Source organism: Pleurodeles waltl, chromosome 7 (assembly GCF_031143425.1).
Source record: "Pleurodeles waltl isolate 20211129_DDA chromosome 7, aPleWal1.hap1.20221129, whole genome shotgun sequence".
Classification (NCBI taxonomy): Eukaryota; Metazoa; Chordata; class Amphibia; order Caudata; family Salamandridae; genus Pleurodeles; species Pleurodeles waltl.
This window is the reverse complement of record NC_090446.1, coordinates 45,222,873-45,241,414: the sequence shown is the minus strand read 5'-3', so window position 1 is coordinate 45,241,414 and position 18,542 is coordinate 45,222,873. Positions and strand designations below refer to the sequence as shown.

At 53.7% G+C, this 18,542-nt stretch overlaps 1 protein-coding gene across 4 annotated transcripts in view; it reads left to right on the top strand.

The window, feature by feature from the left end:
- Positions 1 to 18,542, top strand: part of LOC138303595 (zinc finger protein 615-like) — a 64,074-nt gene that overhangs the window by 30,394 nt on the left and 15,138 nt on the right. For 2 of the 4 annotated variants that reach the window (XM_069242874.1, XM_069242873.1), the window contains exon 8: positions 4,304 to 4,402. The exons of the other annotated variants lie outside the window; for them this stretch is intronic. In XM_069242874.1, coding sequence (XP_069098975.1) covers positions 4,304 to 4,402 — 99 coding nt within the window. The remainder of the gene's footprint in view (positions 1 to 4,303; positions 4,403 to 18,542) is intronic. 4 annotated transcript variants of the gene reach the window in all.

The window sequence follows — 18,542 nt, the reverse complement described above, 5'->3', positions numbered from 1 at the left end:
TCACGGAGGAAGCAGATGGCAAATTGTGTTTTTGTGTCGATTTAAAAAGTTTACATCAGATTATAATTGCAGGCACTTTCCCATTACCAAACATCAATGAATTAGTCCTGTTGTCGAAGGGGGGAAAATATTTTTCAAATTAGACCTGCGACATGGTTATCACCAAATTGGGCTTGATGATTCATCTAAACCATTAACAGCATTCGTTACCATGGAAGGTACTTTTCAGTTCACAGGAGTGCCGTTCAGATTGTCATCAGCGACCACTGTCTTCCAAAGAATGGTGAATGAAGTATTCCATGGTGTAGGGAATGTTATATTTTTTCAAGACCACATTTTGGTCTTTGGAGACTGTGTGTGTAGTCATAACAGGGCTTTAAAGGAGGCATTGAGCAGATTAGCTGAGTTTGGCTTGGCATTACGCAAAGAAAAGTGTTCCTTCCTTGTAAATGAAGTGGAACATTTAGGGCATACCTTGTCGTTTTGAAGGGGTAAGACCTAAAAGGGATTTGCTTCAAGCGATATAATCCGCACCAACACCTCAAAATAAGGATCAATTAAGATCTTTCTGGGATTTAATTTAATACTATTCAAGTTTGTAGAAAATTTTGCAAGTAAAACTGAGAACCTCAAAGTACTTATGAGTAAGGGTATGGCATGTGTGGGGTGAAGATCAACAAAAGTGTTTTAATAACATTAAGGAAGAAATATGTGAAGCAGGTATATTGTCACCTTTTGATGTGAACAAATAAATAATTGTTACGGTGGATGCCAGTGATGTTGGTATTGGGGCTGTTTTTATCTCAGAAGTTTGGCTCCTCTAAAAGAAATGTTGCGTTTGCCTCGCGTTCCTTAACTGCCACAGAACAACACTATTCTATAATTGAAAAGGAAACCCTGGCAGCAGCTTGGAGCGTAGAGTATTCTAGAACGAAAGTGTGGGGCCACAAGATTCCCTTTCACACGGATCATAAACCTTTGTTAAAGGTTTTGTCTCCCGGGGGTGCAGGCAAAGGTTCAGCACAGCTTATGAGGTTAGCATCAAAGTTACAACAGTACAATTTCATAATTGAGTACAGTCCAGGGTGGAAGAACATACAAGCAGATTGCTTGTCTTGCCTGCCTTTAGATTGGAAAAAGGTAGATGAGAAAGGTGTAAACAAGGGTGAAAGAGAAGGAGAGGCAACCAGTGTTCAGGATGTGATCCTTTAGAGTCGAGGTGCTAATGATAAATCAGAATGGTCCGTGCCGTGGAAGAGGATGATGTTTTAAAGAAGTACAAGTTTTGATAGAAAAGGGGTCAAGGAGGGAAAGTACTTTGTCACTGCTCTCTGGTCATTCAACAAGGTGTTAGATAAAATGTCCATTATAGCTGGGAAGATTATAATGTGTGGTGAAAAGATTGTTCCACCCGTTGCTGTACGAAAGAGATTGTTTGATATGGCTCACGAGAGACACCTGGTTCAGACTTTAACTAAAAAAAGACTGCGGATAGAGTTTTGGTGGCCAGGTATAGATGAAGAGGTTGCAATGTGGATTGAACGGTGTGTAGTGTGCAAAGAGTTTGAGAAGAGATTGAGGGTGGGACCACAGAATGTTACAAGCAGTATTTGTGCTCCAGGTCAGGCATGGCGTACGGTTTGCCTTGATTTCATTGGTCCTATCGCAGGGATCAGGCATGACAAAAGATTTGGTTTGGTATTAGTTGATGTTCGTTCTAGGTGGTTGACTGTGAAATTAATTCCAGAAATTACTACAAAAATGACCATACAGGTCTTACGTAATGTTTTTAGAGAAAAAGGGTATCCTTTTGTTATCGTAACTGACAGTGGCACTCAATTAACATCTCAAGAAATTAGAAGCTTTTTGAATGAATGTGGCATTCAACACTCTTGTACGGCACTTTATAATCCACAAGCCAATTTCATTGAAGAGAGGGCTAATCGTATGGTAAATGGGGCTATACAATTAGCCGTGGCTAACAATATGGATGTTGAAGATGCAATTTCTGGTTTAGTGTGGGCCTATCGCACCACTGAAATTGCTACCACAAAGAAAGTGCCATTTTACGTGATGAGAGGAAGGAAGCCAATTTCCAAATTGACAGTGTTGTGGGTAAGAAATCTGATTGAGGGTACAGATCATGATATTAAACCTACAAATGTAAACAAGAACAAATGGAAAATCAATCCTGGGGATTGGGTCAAAATAAAGGCAGGGCACTTTAGAAGTGGTTTGAGTTAGTTTTGTGGACCGTTTCAAGTTAAAGAGCAACATATTTGGCATGTAGTCTTGACCAATGGTCTGAACCACATTTTGCCATCTGCGCATATTCCACCTCTATCAACACCGAACAAGGGCGGAGAGATTGTAAAGATGCTTATTAAGATACTTGTAGTGGTTAATTGTTAATTCATGATCAAGAATTTCTGGATAGACCTGTTCTGGGTAATGAATGGAGAAATAATGAATTGGAGGAAGATGGCATTGGAGGTGATATTACAAGAGATGGCTTAAGGACCTATGTGGGACAAAGACGGTCCAGGGTGAGGAAATTACCGAGTTACTTAAATGAGTACGCCATGTAGTGATACTATTTTGTTAGATGCTCCTCATGGATTCAATTTATATCTGTGTTATTTATCTTTAGGAAATGTTTCTGTGGAGAACCCATGGCTTCGAACATTATTTTGTACCCAACTGTGGTTTCCTTTATCTTTATTTCCATGTTGCCTTTGCCACACATCTGTAGTATTTTAATGTTTATTACATTCTTCTGTTTTCAGTGTGAAGGCAAGGGGGTATGTTGTATCCTGGAGTTATGATCCTTCGATATCTCTCGATTGTTTTGAATGCTGTTTTCTGTAGTCATGGCAATGCCCTCGCTCTACAGCTGAAGTGGCAGTTGCTGCTAGCTGTTGTACGGGGATACCACGACGCAGAATGTTGCAATCAAAATAAATGGGTTTATAATATTTGCTGTGTGAAAATCCATTCCATTACAATACAAAGTCTGCAGTAGTGAAATATTTCACCAGTTCCTCTTCACAACTTCCTAGAAGACTCACGTTGTGTGACTGATTTATTTGCAAATGTCTAATATAACAATGCTTCATTTATTCCTATTTTTTGTTTTTCCTAAAGTTCGTGGATGAGAAATTATTTGGGAGCCACACGGGCAACAAGCTTCTTTCTGTATGCCCCGCCGTTTCCGGAGCAAAATTGAGCAAACGTTAAGCCTTTCTCACTCAGTTTTCTACTGGCTTCACTGTAAAGCCAAGTTTCGTTAGTAGCCAGTTCTGCCATTGCACTGTGGTCCTGAGAGGACTCTTTTCATGAATTTATAGAACCCAAAGGGCTCCTCTGTCTGCTCCAGTCCATACTTTGCAGAGTATATTTTCTGTTTTAGCAACTAAGGGCCTGATTTAGAGTTTGTAGGATGGGGTTACTCCATCACAAATGTACAGGCTATCCCATCTGCCGTATTACCATCCCATTATATCCTATGGGAACCATAATATTTCAGATTGGGTATATGTCACGTTTGTGACAGAGTAACCTGTCCTTCAAACTCGAAATCATGCCCTTAATTTGGGTATGAACTCCCCAGTGACTGGGAAACTATGTAGGACTCTTCGGTGGCCGCAGGAGCTGCTACTACAAAGAGATTTTCTCGCCACCCCTCTCTACAGATGTGTGTGTCTGTGTGTGTGTGTGTGCGTGTCTAGGTCTGTGCTCCTATACAGTGTGCATCTTACACTGCTGGTTCCCATGTGGTATCGGCTCCTATAGCCGAAGGGGTTTATGGAAGGGAAGCTTGCACTTTTGATGTATGTACTACTCCATTTGTGTGTGCCTGCTGGGGAGGTTTACATCTTGCAGTCCGTCTTTGTATACTGCACTCCCCCTTGCGTGCATTCTGTGAACACCCCCCCATGCAACTGGGACACTGTACTACCTCCCCTCCAGAAGAAAATGGTGTTCACCAGCCCTCACCAACATACACCCGGTCTCTAGCACGGGAAACCACAGTTCACGTTCTCTAAAGTAAGGAAAGGGCAGGTACAATGCGTGCAGGGGAAGTGCAGGATTCCTTGTGTGAGCAGTAACCCTGCTGTCCCTGTCCCACCTCCCCCTTGTAGCACTGAAGCTCACACGCAGCTTCACAGAAGAGCCAGGAGGGCGGTGTTGCTGCCTTCATTTTCTGACTGCAGCTGTACCTTCGAATTCTGCGTTTCAGCTTTTCTGATGGCATCTCACTCTTAGGAATTCTAATTGTTTCCCTAATTCTTACTTTTATCAGATGGTCCAGCTGTCGCTTCTCCTTGTTCATCGCACCTTAAACCAGCAGAAAATTCATGTTTAAAGGAGCTGCCTAAATTATTCTGTGTCAAAAGCTCAGGTATGTAAGAGCTATGGGGGTATTTTAAGTCTGTTGAGAACATGGGGGAGTTTGGGTTTCCTCTTTCCAACGCCTGCATTATCTCCCCTACCTAACCCATGCCTGCCAATATACTGAGACCAAGAAGAGGTTTTTTTTTTTTTTTTTTAAGATTACAAATTTATTATTTACCCTTAGAATGATGCTCTGCCAGTTATCGAATCCTGTTTTCTGCTTCAATGACCTGTGTATGACCTGTGTGAGTAGCTCCGACAATGTACCTCAGCAGTGAGTTGCAGCCTCTCCCGCTGCTGTGACCTGTGTGAGTAGTTATATGATGCACCTTAGCGGTGAGCTGCAGCATCTCCCGCTGCTGTGACCTGTGTATAACCATTGAGTAGCTCTGACAATGCACCTCAGCTGTGTGCCGCAGCCTTTTCTACTGCTGTGTTTAAACTGTGTGAGTAGTTCTAACGATGCACCTACACAGTGAGCTGCTTCCCCTCCCTCTGCTGTGACCTGTGTATAACCTGTATGAGTAGCTTTGATGATGCACCTCAGCGGTGAGCTGCAGCCCCTCCCTCTGCCGTGTCTGGTGTATAACCTGTGTGACTAGCACTGATGATGCACCTCAGCGGTGAGCTGCAGCTGCTGCTGTGACCTGTGTATAACCTGTGTGAGTAGCACTGACGATGCACCTCAGCGGTGAGCTGCAACCCCTCCCTCTGCCGTGACCGGTGTATAACCAGTGTGAGTAGCACTGACGATGCACCTCAGCAGTGAGCTGCAGCTGCTGCCGTGACCTGTGTATAACCTGTGTGAGTAGCACTGACGATGCACCCCAGCGGTGAGCTGCAGCCGCTGCTGTGACCTGTGTGAGCAGCTCTGATGATGCACCTCAGTGGTGAGCTGCAGCCCCTCCCTAGGCTGTGACCTCTGTATAACCTGTGTGAATAGCACTGACGATGCACCTCAGCGGTGAGCTGCAGCTGCTGCCGTGACCTGTGCATAATCTGTGTGAGCAGCTCTGATGATGCTCCTCAGCGGTGAGCTGCAGCCCCTCCCTCTACCGTGACCTGTGTGAGTAGCACTGACGATGCACCTCAGCGGTGAGCTGCAACCCCTCCCTCTGCCGTGACCTGTGTATAACCAGTGTGAGTAGCACTGACGATGCACCTCAGCGCTGAGCTGCAACCCCTCCCTCTGACGTGTCCGGTGTATAACCTGTGTGAGTAGCACTGACGATGCACCTCAGCTGTGAGCTGCAGCTGCTGCCGTGACCTGTGTATAACCTGTGTGAGTAGCACTGACGATGCACCTCAGCGGTGAGCTGCAGCTGCTGCCGTGACCTGTGTATAACCTGTGTGAGTAGCACTGACGATGCACCTCAGCGGTGAGCTGCAGCTGCTGCCGTGACCTGTGCATAACCTGTTTGAGTAGCTCTGATGATGCTCCTCAGCGGTGAGCTGCAGCCCCTCCCTCTGCCGTGACCTGTGTATAACCTGTGTGAGTAGCACTGAAGATGCACCTCAGCGGTGAGCTGCTGCCGTGACCTGTGTATAACCTGTGTGAGTAGCACTGACGATGCACCCCAGCGGTGAGCTGGAGCCGCGGCCGTGACCTGTGCATAACCATGTAAGCAGCTCTGATGATGCTCCTCAGCGGTGAGCTGCAGACCCTCCCTCTGCTGTGACCTGTATATAACTTGTGTGAGTAGCACTGACGATGCACCTCAGCGGTGAGCTGCAGCTGCAGCTGCTGCTGTGACCTGTGTATAACCTGTGTGAGTAGCACTGACAATGCACCTCAGCGGTGAGCTTTAGCTGCTGGCTTGACCTGTGTATAACCTGTGTGAGTAGCTCTGATGATGCACCTCAGTGGTGAGCTGCAACCCCTCCCTCTGCCGTGTCCGGTGTATAACCTGTGTAAGAAGCTCTGACGATGCACCTCAGCGGTGAGCTGCAGCTGCTGCCGTGACCTGTGTATAACCTGTGTGAGTAGCACTGACGACGCACCTCAGCGGTGAGCTTTAGCTGCTGCCGTGACCTGTGTATAACCTGTGTGAGTAGCTCTGACGATGCACCTCAGGGGTGAGCTGCAGCCCCTCCCTCTGCCGTGACCTGTGTATAACCTGTGAGAGTAGCACTGACGATGCACCTCAGCGGTGAGCTGCAGCTGCTACGGTGACCTGTGTATAACCTTGTGTGAGTAGCACTGACGATGCACCTCAGCGGTGAGCTGCAGCTGCTGCCGTGACCTGTGTATAACCTGTGTGAGTAGCACTGACGATGCACCTCAGTGGTGAGCTGCTGCCGTGACCTGTGTATAACCTGTGTGAGTAGCACTGATGATGCTCCTCAGCGGTGAGCTGCAACCCCTCCCTCTGCCGTGACCGGTGTATAACCAGTGTGAGTAGCACTGACGATGCACCTCAGCAGTGAGCTGCAGCTGCTGCCGTGACCTGTGTATAACCTGTGTGAGTAGCACTGACGATGCACCTCAGTGGTGAGCTGCTGCCGTGACCTGTGTATAACCTGTGTGAGTAGCACTGACGATGCACCCCAGCGGTGAGCTGCAGCCGCTGCTGTGACCTGTGCATAACCTGTGTGAGCAGCTCTGATGATGCACCTCAGTGGTGAGCTGCAGCCCCTCCCTAGGCTGTGACCTCTGTATAACCTGTGTGAATAGCACTGACGATGCACCTCAGCGGTGAGCTGCAGCTGCTGCCGTGACCTGTGCATAATCTGTGTGAGCAGCTCTGATGATGCTCCTCAGCGGTGAGCTGCAGCCCCTCCCTCTACCGTGACCTGTGTGAGTAGCACTGACGATGCACCTCAGCGGTGAGCTGCAACCCCTCCCTCTGCCGTGACCTGTGTATAACCAGTGTGAGTAGCACTGACGATGCACCTCAGCGCTGAGCTGCAACCCCTCCCTCTGACGTGTCCGGTGTATAACCTGTGTGAGTAGCACTGACGATGCACCTCAGGGGTGAGCTGCAGCTGCTGCCGTGACCTGTGTATAACCTGTGTGAGTAGCACTGACGATGCACCTCAGCGGTGAGCTGCAGCTGCTGCCGTGACCTGTGTATAACCTGTGTGAGTAGCACTGACGATGCACCTCAGCGGTGAGCTGCAGCTGCTGCCGTGACCTGTGCATAACCTGTTTGAGTAGCTCTGATGATGCTCCTCAGCGGTGAGCTGCAGCCCCTCCCTCTGCCGTGACCTGTGTATAACCTGTGTGAGTAGCACTGAAGATGCACCTCAGCGGTGAGCTGCTGCCGTGACCTGTGTATAACCTGTGTGAGTAGCACTGACGATGCACCCCAGCGGTGAGCTGGAGCCGCGGCCGTGACCTGTGCATAACCATGTAAGCAGCTCTGATGATGCTTCTCAGCGGTGAGCTGCAGACCCTCCCTCTGCTGTGACCTGTATATAACTTGTGTGAGTAGCACTGACGATGCACCTCAGCGGTGAGCTGCAGCTGCAGCTGCTGCTGTGACCTGTGTATAACCTGTGTGAGTAGCACTGACGATGCACCTCAGCGGTGAGCTTTAGCTGCTGGCTTGACCTGTGTATAACCTGTGTGAGTAGCTCTGATGATGCACCTCAGTGGTGAGCTGCAACCCCTCCCTCTGCCGTGTCCGGTGTATAACCTGTGTAAGAAGCTCTGACTATGCACCTCAGCGGTGAGCTGCAGCTGCTGCCGTGACCTGTGTATAACCTGTGTGAGTAGCACTGACGACGCACCTCAGCGGTGAGCTTTAGCTGCTGCCGTGACCTGTGTATAACCTGTGTGAGTAGCTCTGACGATGCACCTCAGGGGTGAGCTGCAGCTGCTACGGTGACCTGTGTATAACCTTGTGTGAGTAGCACTGACGATGCACCTCAGCGGTGAGCTGCAGCTGCTGCCGTGACCTGTGTATAACCTGTGTGAGTAGCACTGACGATGCACCTCAGTGGTGAGCTGCTGCCGTGACCTGTGTATAACCTGTGTGAGTAGCACTGATGATGCTCCTCAGCGGTGAGCTGTAGCCCCTCCCTCTGCCGTGACCTGTGTATAACCTGTGTGAGTAGCACTGATGATGCACCTCAGCGGTGAGCTGCAACCCCTCCCTCTGCCGTGACCAGTGTATAACCTGTGTGAGTAGCACTGACGATGCACCTCAGCGGTGAGCTGCAGCTGCTGCCGTGACCTGTGTATAACCTGTGTGAGTAGCACTGACGATGCACCTCAGCGGTGAGCTGCTGCCGTGACCTGTGTATAACCTGTGTGAGTAGCACTGACGATGCACCTCAGCGGTGAGCTGCTGCCGTGACCTGTGTATAACCTGTGTGAGTAGCACTGATGATGCACCTCAGCGGTGAGCTGCAGCTGCTGCTGTGACCTTTGTATAACCTGTGTGAGTAGCACTGATGATGCTCCTCCGCGGTGAGCTGCAACCCCTCCCTCTGCTGTGACCGGTGTATAACCTGTGTGAGTAGCACTGACGATGCACCTCAGCTGTGAGCTGCAGCCGCTGCTGTGACCTGTGTATAACCTGTGTGAGTAGCACTGACGATGCACCTCAGTGGTGAGCTGCTGCCGTGACCTGTGTATAACCTGTGTGAGTAGCACTGACGATGCACCTCAGCGGTGAGCTGCTGCCGTGACCTGTGTATAACCTGTGTGAGTAGCACTGATGATGCTCCTCCGCGGTGAGCTGCAACCCCTCCCTCTGCTGTGACCGGTGTATAACCTGTGTGAGTAGCACTGACGATGCACCTCAGCTGTGAGCTGCAGCTGCTGCCGTGACCTGTGTATAACCTGTGTGAGTAGCACTGACGATGCACCTCAGCGGTGAGCTGCTGCCGTGACCTGTGTATAACCTGTGTGAGTAGCACTGATGATGCACCTCAGCGGTGAGCTTCAGCTGCTGCTGTGACCTTTGTATAACCTGTGTGAGTAGCACTGATGATGCTCCTCCGCGGTGAGCTGCAACCCCTCCCTCTGCTGTGACCGGTGTATAACCTGTGTGAGTAGCACTGACGATGCACCTCAGCTGTGAGCTGCAGCCGCTGCTGTGACCTGTGTATAACCTGTGTGAGTAGCACTGACGATGCACCTCAGTGGTGAGCTGCTGCCGTGACCTGTGTATAACCTGTGTGAGTAGCACTGACGATGCACCTCAGCGGTGAGCTGCTGCCGTGACCTGTGTATAACCTGTGTGAGTAGCACTGATGATGCACCTCAGCGGTGAGCTGCAGCTGCTGCTGTGACCTTTGTATAACCTGTGTGAGTAGCACTGATGATGCTCCTCCGCGGTGAGCTGCAACCCCTCCCTCTGCTGTGACCGGTGTATAACCTGTGTGAGTAGCACTGACGATGCACCTCAGCTGTGAGCTGCAGCCGCTGCTGTGACCTGTGTATAACCTTGTGTGAGTAGCACTGACGATGCACCTCAGCGGTGAGCTGCAGCTGCTGCCGTGACCTGTGTATAACCTGTGTGAGTAGCACTGATGATGTACCTCAGCGGTGAGCTGCAACCCCTCCCTCTGCCGTGACCGGTGTATAACCTGTGTGAGTAGCACTGACGATGCACCTCAGCGGTGAGCTGCAGCCGCTGCCGTGACCTGTGTGTAACCTGTGTGAGTAGCACCGACTATGCACCTCAGCAGTGAGCTGCTGCCGTGACCTGTGTATAAGATGTGAGAGTAGCACTGATGATGCTCCTCAGCGGTGAGCTGCAGCCCCTCCCTCTGCCGTGACCTGTGTATAACCTGTGTGAGTAGCACTGATGATGCACCTCAGCGGTGAACTGCAGCTGCTGCTGTGACCTGTGTATAACCTGTGTGAGTAGCACTGATGATGCACCTCTGCGGTGAGCTGCAACCCCTCCCTCTGCCGTGACCGGTGTATAACCTGTGTGAGTAGCACTGACGATGCACCTCAGCGATGAGCTGCAGCCACTGCTGTGACCTGTGTATAACCTGTGTGAGTAGCACTGACGATGCACCTCAGTGGTGAGCTGCTGCCGTGACCTGTGTATAACCTGTGTGAGTAGCACTGACGATGCACCCCAGCGGTGAGCTGCAGCCGCTGCCGTGACCTGTGCATAACCTGTGTGAGCAGCTCTGATGATGCACCTCAGTGGTGAGCTGCAGCCCCTCCCTCTGCTGTGACCTGTGTATAACCTGTGTGAATAGCACTGACGATGCACCTCAGCGGTGAGCTGCAGCTGCTGCCGTGACCTGTGCATAACCTGTGTGAGCAGCTCTGATGATGCTCCTCAGCGGTGAGCTGCAGACCCTCCCTCTGCCATGACCTGTGTAAGTAGCACTGACGATGCACCTCAGCGGTGAGCTGCAACCCCTCCCTCTGCCGTGACCTGTGTATAACCAGTGTGAGTAGCACTGACGATGCACCTCAGCGGTGAGCTGCAGCCGCTGCCGTGACCTGTGTATAACCTGTGTGAGTAGCACTGACGATGCACCTCAGGGGTGAGCTGCAGCTGCTGCCGTGACCTGTGTATAACCTGTGTGAGTAGCTCTGACGATGCACCTCAGGGGTGAGCTGCAGCCCTTCTGCCGTGACCTGTGTATAACCTGTGTGAGTAGCACTGACGATGGACCTCAGCGGTGAGTTGCAACTCCTCTCTCTGCCGTGACCTGTGTATAACCAGTGTGAGTAGCACTGACGATGCACCTCAGCGGTGAGCTGCAGCCGCTGCCGTGACCTGTGTATAACCTGTGTGAGTAGCACTGACGATGCACCTCAGCGGTGAGCTGCTGCCGTGACCTGTGTATAAACCTGTGTGAGTAGCACTGACGATGCACCTCAGTGGTGAGCTGCAGCTGCTGCCGTGACCTGTGTATAAACTGTGTGAGTAGCACTGACGATGCACCTCAGCGGTGAGCTGCAGCCCCTCCCTTTGCCGTGACCTGTGTATAACCTGTGTGAGAAGCACTGATGATGCACCTCAGCGGTGAGCTGCAGCTGCTGCTGCTGTGACCTGTGTATAACCTGTGTGAGTAGCACTGACGATGCACCTCAGTGGTGAGCTGCAGCTGCTGCTATGACCTGTGCGAGTAGCACTGACGATGCACCTCAGCGGTGAGCTGCAGCCGCTACCGTGACCTTTGCATAACTTGTGTGAGTAGCTCTGATGATGCACCTCCTGCGGTGAGCTGCAGCCGCTGCCGTGACCTGTGCATAACCTGTGTGAGTAGCACTGACGATGCACCTCAGTGGTGAGCTGCAGCCGCTGCCGTGACCTGTGCATAACCTGTGTGAGTAGCTCTGATGATGCACCTCAGCGGTGAGCTGCAGCCCCTGCTGTGACCTGTGCATAACCTGTGTGAGTAGCTCTGATGATGCACCTCAGCGGTGAGCTGCAGCCCCTCCCTCTGCCATGACCTGTGTATAACCTGTGTGAGTAGCACTGACGATGCACCTCAGTGGTGAGCTGCTGCCGTGACCTGTGTATAACCTGTGTGAGTAGCACTGATGATGCTCCTCAACAGTGAGCTGCTTCCCCTCCCTCTGCCGTCACCTGTGTATAACCTGTGTGAGCAGCTCTCATGATGCACCTCAGTGGTGAGCTGCAGCCCCTCCCTCTGCCTTCACCTGTGTATAACCTCTGTGAGTAGCACTGACGATGCACCTCAGTGGTGAGCTGCAGCCCCTCCCTCTGCCGTGACCTGTGTATAACCTGTGTGAGAAGCACTGACGATGCACCTCAGCGGTGAGCTGCAGCTGCTGCCGTGACCTGTGTATAACCTGTGTGAGAAGCACTGACGATGCACCTCAGCGGTGTGCTGCAGCTGCTGCTGTGACATATGTAGAGCTCTTATTTGCAGCTTGGTTTATTCACCTTCATTCTGATTGGGCATCAGCTGCATTTGGGGTGGTCCCTGCCAGGGCTGGCTTTGGCATGGGCGAGGTAACCTAGGGTGCCAGGTTTCTAAGAGGGTGCAAGAAGCGGTTCGCATTGGTCATGCCCACAGCAGCCCCTGGCATGTGGCTCCCTTCCTGCAAGCCCTGTATCTAACCCCTCACCCGACTCCTTTCTTGTCCTCCCATGTCCGTCTCACCCCCTTCAGTCCCACACTATTAACCCCCACACCCTCCAACACATACCTTCACAGTAGCGGGTAATCTCGGGGTGTTTCAGGTGAGCTGGGGACAGGTGCTGGTATGTTTTCGTTCAGAGGCCAGTCACAGTTCTGATGTGGACAGCCAGGGACTGACTTTTGAACTCAAAAGGGACTCATTTTATTCACAAGCAGCAGGGAGGGTGCCAAATTAGTTTCTGCCCAGGGCGCTGTCCTGGCAAAGGCCGACTCTGGTCCCCGCATGTGTGTAGTGAACTGGGATGATGAGTGGGAGTGTGTCCTCCGGGCAGCCACTACCGCAGTGGGGTGGGGGGGTGGCAGGGTCACGGCGCCTGGTGCACAAAGCACCAGTTGTCTCGGGGGAACCCCATTAACCTGGATTCAGTGTCCTTCCTCCCCCAATCCTCTCTATAATGAACCTCCTTTCCCCACCCTCTTCTGCTCCCATCCTCCACCCCGCCTTACGTCTCTCTGCTCCATCCTGTCGTCTGCTCTGTAGGCCTCCGCCTTTCACCCTTCTATCACCCCGCTGCTATTACTATGGGCTTCTCGCCCCCACTTGTGGTGCTCTTATCCGTGCCTCCTCGTGTTCTTCTCTTCCTACCCTCCGCCATTGTGGCCCTCCTCCCCTACTGGCCCTTTCTTCCTGCTCTCACACTCCAGCTCCGCGCCCCTTCACAGCTCGAGGCGCCTCTGCCAACAGCGGTTCAGCTCACGTCGCCTGTTACATAGGAGACATCCTGGAGCTGCCGGTGGTTACCTCTGCACGCCTCGGATGCATTTAAAAGCACTGGCTTGTGAGTAGGTGCGGGCTGAGGAGGCGCCTCGAGGCGTCAAGGATCTGTAGTTGTATTATGATGACGGGGAGCGTTCTCTGCACACCATTCATTTAATCACCAGTCCTTCACACCTGGAGGTGACCGGTTGCCTCTTCAGCCAGCAGCTGTCGTGTCCTTTGTGGCAGGTGTCCTAGTACTAGGTCATCTGTGCTTCACGGCGCTGTGCTCAGTAGATTTAAATCACCGGTTAGTACTGTCCTGTGCTGAACCGTGCGTACAGAGATGTTGGTAGCGTCCGCCTTAGCTGCGTCGTCACAGTACTGAGCTTTACTGCTGCAGAACTGACACATTTACACCCAGGTCAAAGGTCCTAAAAAAAAGAAGAGGGGAGACTACCACGTTAGGCAGCATGCAAATGACATCACGGCACGTGACATTATGGGAAGTGACATCACAGGAAGTGGCATCACACTCCATGACTTTATAGGAAGTGACATCATAAAAAGAAACATTAGATCTAATGTTAGATCATGCATGTTTACCAGGTCTATGTTGAGTACATTTGTGCGCATTATGAGTATACATACAAACACCCTTTGCATGTAATGCCTACATGATGCACAGTAATGCAACGCAGGGCCACGTGCTGCCTTGCATTTGCGTTTTTTTTTTTTTTATTTTTTTTAACAAATCAACTCAACCAGAATGTGTGGCACTATAAATCCCAAAATAGTTTTTGCCTCAGGGTTACAGCAGAAAAGTGACGCAACCCTAACGCAATATCTTCACCTCAGCTTATAAATGTGTTTTTAAAAACTTTGGCAACCAAGAGAAACAGGACAGTAAATCTGTTCTGCTTAATTGGTTGCAAAGTCTGAAGTTTAAAATATCTTATGGGTTTGTGCAGGTGCTGCAGAGATCTTTGGGTCCCTAGTAAATCTGAGATAATAGTAATTATGATAAGATAACTTTGGTGGTTAACACATTGTGCAAAGATCTGTGCTTTGCGTAGTGCCCATTTTAACTCAAAGTAGCATTGAGGGTTAGTGCCTCTTGCAAGGCACATCGTGTGCCATGCAGAGGGCAGATTTTTATTTTATGTCCATGGGAAGTGGGATCCTGCTTTTACACGGAGATAGTTTTGTTACTTACAGTTCAGACATTGTATTCCTTCTAATATAGTGCAGTGAGCTGTGAAGGATGAGGTGTGAGCCCTACACCTTGTAACCCTCACTGTCTTATGCAACATATTCTGAACACTGATGTACTCACTTGTGTGAACGAACGTCAATGTAATGAGTATGTTTTGAATCATGGAAGGCCCTCCAGCCGTCGCGTTATTGGTGGGATGGGAAGCAGACAATGTGTAGGCGCTGGAGAACATGTCCCAGTGTCTGAGAATTACACCGAGACACGTTCGGCCTTTTACAGTGGGGCCCAACTTCTTGGCGGAGAGGACGGCGCCCACCCTGTGAGAATAGTGGGTGGACGCCGCCCGCCCGTGCGTATCCTCGACGCGTGCCCTGCGTGTTCCTTATTGGCTGCACTTTCATGTCATTGCGCCTTGTAAGAGTGATGGATGAAGCCCTGTGGCCTCCTTCCGGGTGTGGTGAGCAGACACGGCCAGGGCTCTGGGAAGACCCTCTCGCTGCCCCGCAGGTCTGGGGCTACTCCCTCCGGGCCTGGCGGGAGTAGCCCCAACCCCTTCTACCCATTGATTCTCTCACTCCCCATCTCCCGCTAGTGAGCTTCGAGGAGCTGCACTGAGTGTGAGGTGCCATCAGTGGCCTCGTGTCTTCAAAACCAGTGCCCACCAGGGGCATTGGGGCACTTTATAACTAAACCAGAATATGCTAAATGTATTTGTTTACTTCTTGGGCACGGGGGTATTGGGTGATTTAACCAGAATGACAGGATGTCTTAAGTCCGCAGCTGTAGGCGCTAGGCCACATCTCCCTTCCTCCTCCAGCCAGCCCAGCGCTGTGTGAAGGATGTGGCGGACATTTCTTCCTAAGTGACGGGGGAGACGCGGTAATGCACCTGCAGCGCACATTGCAGGGTCCAGCGGTGCACGCCTTGGACCGTCAGCCTCACACCTCTGCCTCTGTCTAGGCACCCTCTCCAGGCAGCAGAAGTATGCTTCTTTTGACAAGAGAAGCATATTAAAAAAATGTTTCCTATACGTAATGACATCCCAATGACGCTATCCGGCAGCGTGATTTTCTGGTCCCAAACTCCGCATTATATAACCCAAGCTGCACCTCACAGATGGGGCCCAACAAAGCGGAAACCAGTCCACGGTCTGCGCTGCTGTTCACAGGGACCCTGGCCCGACAGCTCGGGCTTGTCTGTTCTAGCAAGAATGAGAATAAAACAGTGGATGGGGTGCCTCGCAGTGGTTGAGATTGATTCAGACATTCAGCCCTTCGCTCTGACCTTGGAGTCCCCCTGGTTGGCAGGGCTGTGCCGGGGTCCCTGCTCGGTGGGCCCCAGGACTTGAGAGCAGGTGCCTCACGGCCAAAGCTGCCAACTTTGGAACCGGGGAGCAAAGCTCGAGTCCCGGCGTCCACTCAGCGTCGTGTGATTCTGGGCAAATCACTTAATCTCCCCGGGTTTTAAAAATGAATGTGTCCTTGTGGAATGTAACCGGTGCTCATGTAAAGCGCTGCAGGGCCCCTGGGTCGCGTTGACGCTATATAAAGCCTCGCCGAGGAGGCCCAGGTGAAGCCCCCCGTGGTGGCTTCTGGCCATGTGTGAGGGGACGTGGTTTGATCAGGCGTCTTGGAGCGGGACCGGGGTGCACAGGGGAGCAGATCCCCGACGGAGGGGCGATGGCCACACATCATCCGGCATCTCCCTGGCGGGACCGGGGTGCACAGGGGAGCAGATCCCCGACGGAGGGGCGATGGCCACACATCATCCGGCATCTCCCTCGCGGGACCGGGGTGCACAGGGGAGCAGATCCCCGACGGAGGGGCGATGGCCACACATCATCCGGCATCTCCCCCGCCCCTCGCGGGACCGGGGTGCACAGGGGAGCAGATCCCCGACGGAGGGGCGATGGCCACACATCATCCGGCATCTCCCCCACCCCTCGCGGGACCGGGGTGCACAGAGGAGCAGATCCCCGACGGAGGGGCGATGGCCACACATCATCCGGCATCTCCCCCACCCCTCGCGGGACCGGGGTGCACAGGGGAGCAGATCCCCGACGGAGGGGCGATGGCCACACATCATCCGGCATCTCCCTCGCGGGACCGGGGTGCACAGGGGAGCAGATCCCCGACGGAGGGGCGATGGCCACACATCATCCGGCATCTCCCTCGCGGGACCGGGGTGCACAGGGGAGCAGATCCCCGACGGAGGGGCGATGGCCACACATCATCCGGCATCTCCCTCGCGGGACCGGGGTGCACAGGGGAGCAGATCCCCGACGGAGGGGCGATGGCCACACATCATCCGGCATCTCCCTGGCGGGACCGGGTTGCACAGGGGAGCAGATCCCCGACGGAGGGGCGATGGCCACACATCATCCGGCATCTCCCTCGCGGGACCGGGGTGCACAGGGGAGCAGATCCCCGACGGAGGGGCGATGGCCACACATCATCCGGCATCTCCCCCGCCCCTCGCGGGACCGGGGTGCACAGGGGAGCAGATCCCCGACGGAGGGGCGATGGCCACACATCATCCGGCATCTCCCCCACCCCTCGCGGGACCGGGGTGCACAGAGGAGCAGATCCCCGACGGAGGGGCGATGGCCACACATCATCCGGCATCTCCCCCACCCCTCGCGGGACCGGGGTGCACAGGGGAGCAGATCCCCGACGGAGGGGCGATGGCCACACATCATCCGGCATCTCCCTCGCGGGACCGGGGTGCACAGGGGAGCAGATCCCCGACGGAGGGGCGATGGCCACACATCATCCGGCATCTCCCCCGCCCCTCGCGGGACCGGGGTGCACAGAGGAGCAGATCCCCGACGGAGGGGCGATGGCCACACATCATCCGGCATCTCCCTCGCGGGAACGGGGTGCACAGGGGAGCAGATCCCCGACGGAGGGGCGATGGCCACACATCATCCGGCATCTCCCTCGCGGGCCCGGGGTGCACAGGGGAGCAGATCCCCGACGGAGGGGCGATGGCCACACATCATCCGGCATCTCCCTCGCGGGCCCGGGGTGCACAGGGGAGCAGATCCCCGACGGAGGGGCGATGGCCACACATCATCCGGCATCTCCCTCGCGGGCCCGGGGTGCACAGGGGAGCAGATCCCTGACGGAGGGGCGATGGCCACACATCATCCGGCATCTCCCTCGCGGGACCAGGGTGCACAGGTGAGCAGATCCCCGACGGAGGGGCGATGGCCACACATCATCCGGCATCTCCCTCGCTGGCCCGGGGTGCACAGGGGAGCAGATCCCCGACGGAGGGGCGATGGCCACACATCATCCGGCATCTCCCCCGCCCCTCGCGGGACCAGGGTGCACAGGGGAGCAGATCCCCGACGGAGGGGCGATGGCCACACATCATCCGGCATCTCCCCCACCCCTCGCGGGACCGGGGTGCACAGAGGAGCAGATCCCCGACGGAGGGGCAATGGCCACACATCATCCGGCATCTCCCCCACCCCTCGCGGGACCGGGGTGCACAGGGGAGCAGATCCCCGACGGAGGGGCGATGGCCACACATCATCCGGCATCTCCCTCGCGGGACCGGGGTGCACAGGGGAGCAGATCCCCGACGGAGGGGCGATGGCCACACATCATCCGGCATCTCCCCCGCCCCTCGCGGGACCGGGGTGCACAGAGGAGCAGATCCCCGACGGAGGGGCGATGGCCACACATCATCCGGCATCTCCCTCGCGGGACCGGGGTGCACAGGGGAGCAGATCCCCGACGGAGGGGCGATGGCCACACATCATCCGGCATCTCCCTCGCGGGACCGGGGTGCACAGGGGAGCAGATCCCCGACGGAGGGGCGATGGCCACACATCATCCGGCATCTCCCTCGCGGGCCCGGGGTGCACAGGGGAGCAGATCCCCGACGGAGGGGCGATGGCCACACATCATCCGGCATCTCCCCCGCCACTCGCGGGCCCTGTGTGACCCACTCCCCTGGGTGTGGAGGCAGCACTGTGCTCACGGCCCAGGGGGGCCCGACAGGTAAAAGCGGTGAAAGAGATTCTCATTGGCTGGGCTGGGGCGTCCTGATTGGGTGCCCGGACTCAGCATTAGGCGAACTGGTCCACCCAGGGCATCTTTTGAAGCAATCCCTGCCTGTGGGCAGAGACGC